At 31.8% G+C, this 9,099-nt stretch overlaps 2 protein-coding genes across 5 annotated transcripts; one reads left to right on the top strand and one right to left on the bottom strand.

Moving 5' to 3' along the window:
- The first annotated feature begins 181 nt into the window (after window positions 1-181).
- Window positions 182-6,668, top strand: LOC116768377 (polycomb protein Sfmbt). 2 transcript variants are annotated; one of them, XM_032659083.2, is made up of 10 exons: window positions 182-410; window positions 681-901; window positions 1,143-1,373; window positions 1,520-1,692; window positions 2,131-2,269; window positions 2,350-2,825; window positions 2,963-3,164; window positions 3,546-3,726; window positions 4,074-4,276; window positions 4,583-6,668. In XM_032659083.2, the coding sequence occupies exons 2-10, from the start codon at window positions 812-814 to the stop codon at window positions 4,949-4,951; spliced, it is 2,064 nt and encodes a 687-aa protein (XP_032514974.2). In that variant the 5' UTR covers window positions 182-410; window positions 681-811; the 3' UTR covers window positions 4,952-6,668. The 2 variants fall into 2 exon arrangements, with proteins under 2 accessions (XP_032514974.2, XP_032514973.2); XM_032659082.2 differs by having other exon boundaries at window positions 182-553.
- LOC116768378 (protein fuzzy homolog) lies at window positions 6,656-9,090 on the bottom strand. 3 transcript variants are annotated; one of them, XM_032659084.2, is made up of 9 exons: window positions 8,925-9,090; window positions 8,637-8,823; window positions 8,363-8,484; window positions 8,020-8,287; window positions 7,755-7,952; window positions 7,483-7,682; window positions 7,179-7,357; window positions 6,865-6,991; window positions 6,656-6,789 (listed from the first exon to the last, which is right to left on the bottom strand). In XM_032659084.2, the coding sequence occupies exons 2-9, from the start codon at window positions 8,712-8,714 to the stop codon at window positions 6,732-6,734; spliced, it is 1,230 nt and encodes a 409-aa protein (XP_032514975.2). In that variant the 5' UTR covers window positions 8,715-8,823; window positions 8,925-9,090; the 3' UTR covers window positions 6,656-6,731. The 3 variants fall into 3 exon arrangements, with proteins under 3 accessions (XP_032514975.2, XP_032514976.2, XP_061379822.1); XM_032659085.2 differs by having other exon boundaries at window positions 8,637-8,762; XM_061523838.1 differs by lacking the exon at window positions 8,925-9,090 and adding an exon at window positions 8,824-8,842 and having other exon boundaries at window positions 8,637-8,762.
- Window positions 9,091-9,099: the final 9 nt, after the last annotated feature.

Genomic DNA, 9,099 nt, shown 5'->3' with positions numbered 1-9,099 from the left:
ATTCGATTAGCTTGAAAGAGTTGTTTTATTTTAATATTTTTTATTATTCCTTTCTTAGCAATATGTAATATATAATTCCACTTAAGCAATATCTACGTACCTTAGAAAATATTCTAATATTTTTACTAGTAACATTGAGAATAGTTTTTTAATTAAAATATTTTGTGATTTTGAAGCTGTGCTAGTTGTTTCATGTGCCTGTTCAGTGTTCATTTGTATTAATTTATGTCCTTTAATTAATTAATAATTACTATATCTGACTAAGACTCCAATAAAAGCAACAGAGTTTATGATATAAGTAAACGACGTTAACCTTTCTTATAAATAACAGTTAAAAAAATTGTTCAAAAGTTTTTTCGGATAATAACCGCTTTTAAGTCATGAATATTGAAGTGTTTACTTCCACTGTGGTTGGTATTTATTTGATAGTTTCCAAATATGGCTTTTTACGAAATTGGTAGCAATGTATCTTCACATAATATAACGGATTTGTCAAACGACAATAATATTTTAGAAGATTTGTCTATAATTCCTTTAGAGAAAGATAGTTTTGGTAAGTAAAGCAATAACATAAATAAATGTTTCATAAGATAGTGCACTTTATAAGCAAAATATACAATTAATCACTTATTGAATTCGTTGAAATTGTTTGATAAATATAAATTTCATAATCTCTACAGCAATATGTGAATTGTGCGGGCGAGTGGGTCGCCGCGGTCAGTTCTACGCTCGTAATAATAAGTTCTGTTCACTAAGATGTCATGCCAGTAATAATTTAAGAAGGAGGTATTGTAACTGGAGATTCAAGTTGATGGAAGGGGCCGAACATATGGCAGGACTAATCCCGCTGGAACCACTGCCACAGTTGCAGCACTGGCAAGCAAATTTTAATGATCTCCAAGTAAAGATGTTTTATAAGTTAAAGAAAAAATAAACACAGATCACATTATTTTGGAGATGGTTGAATGAGTTTCATATTAATGTCCTAATTTACTAATAATAGACCTTTAATATGCATCTATATTTTACTTACAAGATAGCCTATTCCATATTTTAAACATTATCAATGAGAAATATTTTTTTATGATTACATACAAATATTGTTGTATGGTGTTAATGTTTAAATATTATTTTAATTATAGGCAGGACCTATTAAGCAATCTGCTGCATTAATAGCTAACAGTTATGAATGGAAGGATGAACTATTTGGGTGTGATTTCCTCGCTGCCCCTGTCAGTCTGTTCAAACATGCACCATTACATGAAATGTGGGATAACACTTTCGAAGGAATGAAAGTAGAAGTAAAGAACACAGACTGTGAAAATTACTCAGAAAAGCTACATGATTACTTCTGGGTAGCGACAGTTCTCAAGGTGGTTAAAAGAGATACATCCAACTTGCATGACCCTCATTGATAGCATGTAAAAAGCTGTGACTAAAATGTTACAAAAATCATATTATATGATATAATTGTTTGTTTGTATTTATTTATTTTGTAATTCATGCTGTGCTCTATCAGGTTAAAGGCTATATGGGTCTTCTAAGGTATGAAGGTTTTGGAAGTGATGATTCTAAGGACTTTTGGGTTAATCTTTGTTGTTCTGAAGTACATCCAGTTGGCTGGTGTGCAACACGTGGTAAACCACTAATACCTCCTCGCAGTATAGAGGACAAATATACTGACTGGAAAAAGTGAGATATTCCTTTTTTATATATGTACAATATACATAAGTATTTTTTTTTAATTAAAGTCCTAATTTAATAATATCTAAAATATGCAATGGTAACTATTTAAATAAAAATTATTTTTCTTGGATGTTACCACCCCAATTTATTCTTTTATACTATACCTGATCATGGCAGACAAGAGACAAGTCACAATTGTTGATAAGTTTATCTAAAAGACAGGTAGAATGTTAATATAAGAAAAATGATTTTAATGTAATAAACATGCTTTTCATTTACACACTGGTGTTATACAACTGCAAGTGGTCGTAAGAGCTACATTTTGAAAAAAAGTAAATTTTTTTTTTGTTGAGGTGGTACAAAAATTAGCATAGTTTTCATTATTCATTCCAAAAGGCATTCTGTTGGAGTGATATTATATGTGAAAACATTTGTATTTTTCAGGTTTCTAGTGAAACAGCTCACAGGAGCTCGAACTTTGCCTGCAAATTTTTATACTAAATTAAATGACAGCCTTGTATCAAGGTTTTCTATAGGTTCAATCATGGAAGTAGTAGATAAGAACAGGATTTCCCAAGTTAAAGTAAATATGAATGTTTCCTATGAAGTTGTAAGTATTTATACATAATTGTTATCCTATATAGTAATATTATTATTTATCAGGTGGCTAGTGTATGTGAAATAGTCGGAAAACGTTTACACATAAAATACTATGATAGTTCGCCAGAGGATAATGGCTTCTGGTGTCATGAAGACTCCCCGTTGATTCATCCTGTGGGCTGGGCGTTCCGAGTAGGACATTTGTTAGACGCTCCACAAAGTTACTGTTCAAGAGTAGCGGCAGGACGTCTTTTGCCAAATGATACAACATCGGATATGTTCTACAAGTACCCTACAAATGAACCGCCCTTGTTTTCTGAGGGTATGAAATTAGAAGCGATAGATCCATTGAATCTGTCAGCGGTTTGTGCGGCGACTGTGATGCAAATTTTGAATGAAGGCTATATGATGATTAGGATAGATTGCTATCCCGCGGACGCATCGGGCGCGGACTGGTTTTGTTATCACCAACGATCGCCTTGCATATTCCCAGTGGGATTCGCTTTAGCAAATAATATCACCTTGGTGCCTCCGGCTGGGTATGTAAATGTTTTCTATTCTGAATCAACTCTCTTTCTAAATTTTGTGTTTAAACCTATTTCTATCGCAGAGAATTTTAAATACATTATTTTATATTGTTTTTTGCTTAAATAATATTAGATATGTTTCATTGCAGCATGAGTAGGGAGCAATTTAGATGGGATCAATATTTAAGTGAATCCGGATGTGTGGCAGCTTCGAGATCTCTCTTCTCAGCCAGAGGTCACGTTGTGTCACACGGGTTCGTGGCAGGCATGAGATTGGAGTGCGCCGACCTAATGGACCCGCGTCTCGTCTGCGTTGCCACGGTCGCGAGGGTTGTTGCTGATTTACTCAAGGTGGACATATCAAGTAGCTTAGATCGATTGAATATTTAATTCTGCCTCTTTGTATTCCATTGCCCAAAGATTATGACCTAATTATTTAATGGAAAAAATATCAACTACTGGAATATCACTGAAAATATATATTTATACATATATCCATTATTCAAGATATATGGCTTTTTTAATTATGTTATGTTAAATTGATTAGCAGAAAGATATCATTATGATGTAGCAATTATATTAGTGTTCCATTCAATGGGTGGGTGCTGGAAACACTTTCTAATACCTGTTTTTTTATTGATCAATTTATCAACGATATTTTTCTTATTCCTCGGAGCACTAACACATGTGACCCTAGAAGATATTAATTTTTTTCATGTAATTTTCGGACAGGTTCATTTCGACGGTTGGGGTGGCGAGTACGACCAGTGGCTATGGGCTCACAGTACTGATGTGTATCCTGTGGGATGGTGCAGGGCTGTGGGTCACCGTTTGGAGGGACCTTTACAACCACCACGAGCACGCCGCCCTCCAGCCCGCCAGCCGAGACCCACTCGCAGGAAACGAAGACCTGGTACGATGTTAACTAATATTTCTTGTGAAGTAGCAAAATTTTATTTGAAGGAAAATCATTAAAATATCCTCAAATTCCTAATGTAATTACGGTGGTGACAGTGAATCTTTTGTGGTTATAATATTATTTAGTCCTAATCTGATAATTATAGTGAGTGATAAGGAAAAACCTATTGATATATGATAGTAAAATTATATTAAACTGCCGCGGTTATGAAGTTAGTAAGTTTTAGAACGGATTATCAAAAGTGAAAACTATAAGTTGAATAACCTATTTATTTTCTTTACTTGTTTTTTACTTACCTATTAAATTCAGGATTTTTTATCATCTGTTTTATATCGTTCTAGCGACAAAGGTGTCTCATCCACCAAACACTACAGAGGAAAGTTCACAGAATTCGGATATGGGTGAAACAAAAAGTCTTTCACCGCCGACTAGTATGTCTGAATCAGCTGATACAGAACGTTCTGAAGATGTTTCTGTTAAGATGGATGTTGATACAGAAGCCTCGGATAGTAGATTGGCAGATACAAGCCAGGATATTATGACGGTATATACATTTAATTTAATAAAATGATTAAAGAATTTAATTCCTATTTAAAATTACTAAATCACTTCCATCATAACCTACTTACATAAAATAATGAAGACACAGTAGGTACAAGGAACATATAAATAGGTTTTAGAATAGTACTAATACAGTAATATCTATTTAACAAACCTTATACATATCTCTCTAAACCCAATTTCATGAGACAACTTGGAGACAACTACTATGTTACATAAAAGGACTAATATTATTATATATTCCAAAGACCTTTTATGTTTTTATATAATCTAGATTTTTTTTATACAGGGAACAACCACAGACAATTCTCAGGATGTGAATGAATCATCACCCAACGATTCCCTCAAAAGTGTAGATGACAAAGTCATACCCAGGCTAGTCAATACCAGTGTGCCCTTAGATGTTCTTAATTCTGTTGACCCAGAAAATTGGACCAGTGCTGATGTAGCAAAATTCCTTACAGTAAACGACTGCCAACCCTACTGTGTTAACTTTAACCAAATAACTGGACCTATGATGCTGCAACTGTCCAAAGATGAAATCATTGAACTCCTAGAAATGAAAGTAGGACCTTCACTAAAAATTTTCGACCTAATACAACAGCTGAAGTGCAAAATAAAACAACCGCAGTGTAGATTACTTGGAAGTTTTAAGTAGTGTTTAATGTATAACAAAAATGCGTTTTGCATTAGAACTATTGTGAACATTGTGAACAGTTGAGTTTCTGCATTTTTACTGCTATTTCATTGTGATTAGGTGTAGGGAACGAAAATTTTTTGACAGCGCAGAAGAAAATCTATGAAATGATACACCAATATTATAAAAGTTTTTGAATTATATATTTTTTAAAGATCATGTTTATATAGACACGTTTAATTGCTTCTGTCGATGGCAGCTGAAAATCAATTATTTATCTGTATCATGAACGGTGTTGTATGCGGAAGGTAAAAAAAATTGTTTTAGCTTTATGTAAGGAAGCTGTAATAAACTAGTTATTGCATTTATGTTTTGCCATCTTGTAATTCCTATATTTATTATTAAATACGATTTAAGATTATACATAACATGTTATACAGTATTTAATAATATTGAATCTAATGAATTGCTGATGTTGGTTTAGCGAAATTATTGTGATACTTTATAATAAAATCTGGTTTAGTTCTAGATTGGAGATACCGTGTTATGTACATTAAAAATGTATTGAGGTGCATCCTGACTATGTTACATGTAATTGGGGTTTTATTTATACTAAATATTGATGTGTGAAAGAATAATTTAATTTTAATTTAATTTACATATTTGAGTGTGCTTTTACAATTTCCTTATCATACATGCAAGAGAAGGCATTATACTCGATTATTTCTTATAAATTAAACCTATCTGACAAAATTTACTGCATTGATGTATAAATATTTTTGAATGGTGATATGAATGTACGGTTTGAAGGGAACAATACAATTATTGTATTTTGTATTGATGTAAGATCATCCCTCTATGAGACCTACACAATGTGGAGATGAATGTGTGCCGAAACACTCGCATTACCACAATCCAATCTGCCTTAATGAAGTTTTCAATGTTTTTTAATAAATATAAACAGTATTTTTGTAAGATTTTTTAACTGCAATATTCAGTATTGTCAATGAATGATTTAAGAAACATAATAATGAAATTTTAAGCAATAATATAATTCTAGAATATTAAATGCATTTATGGAAACACGATATAATGAAAAGCATTATTATGTAGTAAAAATTTTTATAGAAATAGTTTTGGAATAAAGCAAGGCCAACGAAAAAAGTGTAGTATATGTTAGTAGATTTGTTATGGCTCTAGAAGTAAAAACAAAGGTAGAGAATTAGTGTCTTATTTTTTTAATTTTTTTTGTAATGTTTATTGCTGTAAGCTTTTACAGCGTCACCGGATTTTTTTAAATTCCAAAGCCCTTAGGGTCACATTGCTAAATTCAAGATCATGTGTAAGTGCAACGATAAACTAATCTCTGTAGTCCTAATATAATGGATCAATATTTTCACATAAATTATCTTCTTTCGCTGGCCTTACTATAAATATTTATATATGTTACAAGTAATTGTATGTGTAAGGATTGTCTTTGGATTTTGTTTCTAGAACCGATAACATATCCGCATACTGATAATGCTTGACCTTATAAAGTGAATACATGTTGAAGAGTTTCAGAGAAAAAAATCGCGATATCAATGACAGGGACAGTTTTGAATCGTTCATATTAGGATTATAACAAATGCCTTCTTAGTGACTTACACAGAATATGAATCTACTAATATAGTACATGTGTTTTAGTGATTGACTTATACTGGTAAAAAGAAAAATAAATTAATATACCACGGATAAATCTTTTATTTCAAATGCATAGAAAACATGGACGGAACAGCGTTTGTTATCTTATAAGATTATATTACCAATAGATTTCTTTGTTTGAGAGCAAATCCTGTAGCAAATTACTTGTCATCAACCTAAAACAATACAGGATGTTTGAATAATATAGATTATTAAAGACTACTTAATATATAAAATATTGTATTGGTTACCTCATAGTGTGTGTAGGAACAGTCGGGGAATAAAGCCCGCAACATAATATATTTCCAGACCTCTGCATATGACATTTGTGGTATTCAGAACACCAGAATGTTTCGCTTAAAATACTTTGGCAGACATCTATAATAATATATATATATATATACCTATGAAACAATACTAATACAACTGATAGTTTACAGATAGCAGTAGCTAGTTAAATTAATTATTAATAATTTTGCTTCATTTAATACCTTACATGTCTCTACTAAATAGCAGCATTCAAAACAGCTAATTGGTATACAAGTCACCAATACAATATGCTTACCTGTTTCTTCACTCTCATTACTTCTGAATTCTGGTACTAAATCTTTTACCGATGTTACAAAAAATGTTCTTAGTATATCAATCCTGTGGACATTTGACATGCTTCGGCTCTTCTGATTAGATCCATGTAAATGACGTGAAAATACGCAGCGTCTCTTAGTAACGTTTATCACTAATACACTAAAATATGAGAAACAAAATAAATATTTAAAAATCATTTAAACAAAATATCATTGAAATAAAATAAAAATTTCTGACCAACTATACTTGAGTATATATTATTTTACCAGTTCTATGGGCCATACCCTAGCAAAGCTGGATCAAATGTGAAACTGGTAGGAAAGTTCCTGGGATAGGTCAGTTTTGCCTCCTTTATAGTTTGTGCATACCCTTCCCAACATCGAAGGACTATTTCATCTATTTCTGACAGCGGAGGAGTCGCTCCACAGATAACTAGCACATAGACATCTGCTAAAAGTTTGCATGTTACAGCCCGGAATGCTACCTATACATGTAGAGCTTTATTTCAGTAATTACCAATGTTATATAATAAAGATTACAAATATATTATAATCACATTTGGACTCATTTGTGGCAAATACACCAAGGTATCTCTTAATGGGGCTCCATCTTGAGCCGCTGCTAATAATAAGAGTAATTTGGCTTCTCTTGCATCTAACTCAGAGAAGTCAGAACTTGTGGCAACCAAATGACCGTGAATGCTAAGACAAGCCCACCTTCCTGTTACAGTCTGCGCATAGTTGTCCAAAACTTCCTGAAAAAATATATATCTCATTATATGTTCAAAGATGACGAAGTAAATTTTATCATTTAAATCTTACCTGCAACTGTTGAGCCTGAGGACAAAGAAGACTTTGAATATAATCTAGGATGATTGTGGACTGTGGCAATGAATTTGGATCTAAAGATTCCAACAAGTAATCTAGAATTGGATAACACTGCCTCAAGTCTCTTTTGATTTGGTCAACATTTTTTAAATTTTCCAACTCTTTTTTGCCAATACAAAATATCATTACATCATGTATACAGGCCAATAGATTTTCAAGGTCACATTGTAGTCCACCCGTAGCTATTCCTATTAAAGTAATACTGAAAAATAGAAAAATAATGTCAGCAGACAAAAAACAATTCTTTTTATCCAAATATGCAACTTATAAGATATACCTTTTACAATATTCCTTCCAAATTATTGTTCCATTATCAAGGTGTGTATTAATTAAAGAGAGGTTGTGACATTTTGTGAACATATTTATCCCATGAAGTGACGCTATAGTAGAAAATTGAATCTAAAAATACAAAATAGTTATTTTTAATTTATAAAAGAACATCCACAAAAATTAAAATCAGCAAGAAAAAAATATTGAAGAGAAGGGTAAACAACTCTTTAAAAGACTTTCTATGTTGAAAGAGTAGAATACACGTAAAATTTATAACATACATTTTCATTACTACCGCGTTTTCTTGAAAATATTGGAACACCACTCTCTGAGGCAACAGCAACCACTATTACAGACATGTTAATGTCTTATGACTAACGGCCTTATTACTTCAATCACCTATGTTTCTATAACAGTTCATTAATAAAAAATATACATTTTGTATTCAATATGAAATCTTTAATATACCTGGAAGTAAAAAAATGAAAATTAAACTTAAATTTCCGAAGTGTTAATTTTTTAATTTTTGGGCCTGTTGCTTTACTACAGAAAACTTTTAATTTTTTTACCTAAAATCGATTCAACTGGGGGTTTTTTTAATAAAAAAATCTAAATTTCATTCCTTTATCATAAGTAAATGGTAAACATAATATGTAAATTGTAAACAAAATTCTATATCGAATTTACGTCATTTGTCAAAGAATGATCAACGTCATAATCAAAGAACACTTGTATCTTGTGAAT

Source organism: Danaus plexippus, chromosome 4, assembly GCF_018135715.1.
Source record: "Danaus plexippus chromosome 4, MEX_DaPlex, whole genome shotgun sequence".
NCBI lineage: Eukaryota > Metazoa > Arthropoda > Insecta > Lepidoptera > Nymphalidae > Danaus > Danaus plexippus.
The sequence above is the reverse complement of the archived record's forward strand: the minus strand, read 5'-3'. Positions and strand labels throughout refer to the sequence as shown.

What these genes read in the sequence shown, in the direction of transcription:
- LOC116768377 (XM_032659082.2), top strand. Translation starts at nt 439, where the DNA reads ATGGCTTTTTACGAAATTGGTAGCAATGTATCTTCACATAATATAACG. An exon ending in ACAGGATTTCCCAAGTTAAA is followed by an intron (nt 2,270 to 2,349) that starts GTAAATATGAAT and finishes ATTATTTATCAG; the next exon opens with GTGGCTAGTGTATGTGAAAT. An exon ending in TCGCAGGAAACGAAGACCTG is followed by an intron (nt 3,727 to 4,073) that starts GTACGATGTTAA and finishes ATATCGTTCTAG; the next exon opens with CGACAAAGGTGTCTCATCCA.
- LOC116768378 (XM_032659084.2), bottom strand. Translation starts at nt 8,714, where the DNA reads ATGTCTGTAATAGTGGTTGCTGTTGCCTCAGAGAGTGGTGTTCCAATA. An exon ending in TTTGATCCAGCTTTGCTAGG is followed by an intron (nt 7,358 to 7,482) that starts GTATGGCCCATA and finishes CTCATATTTTAG; the next exon opens with TGTATTAGTGATAAACGTTA. An exon ending in GTTCCTACACACACTATGAG is followed by an intron (nt 6,790 to 6,864) that starts GTAACCAATACA and finishes GTATTGTTTTAG; the next exon opens with GTTGATGACAAGTAATTTGC.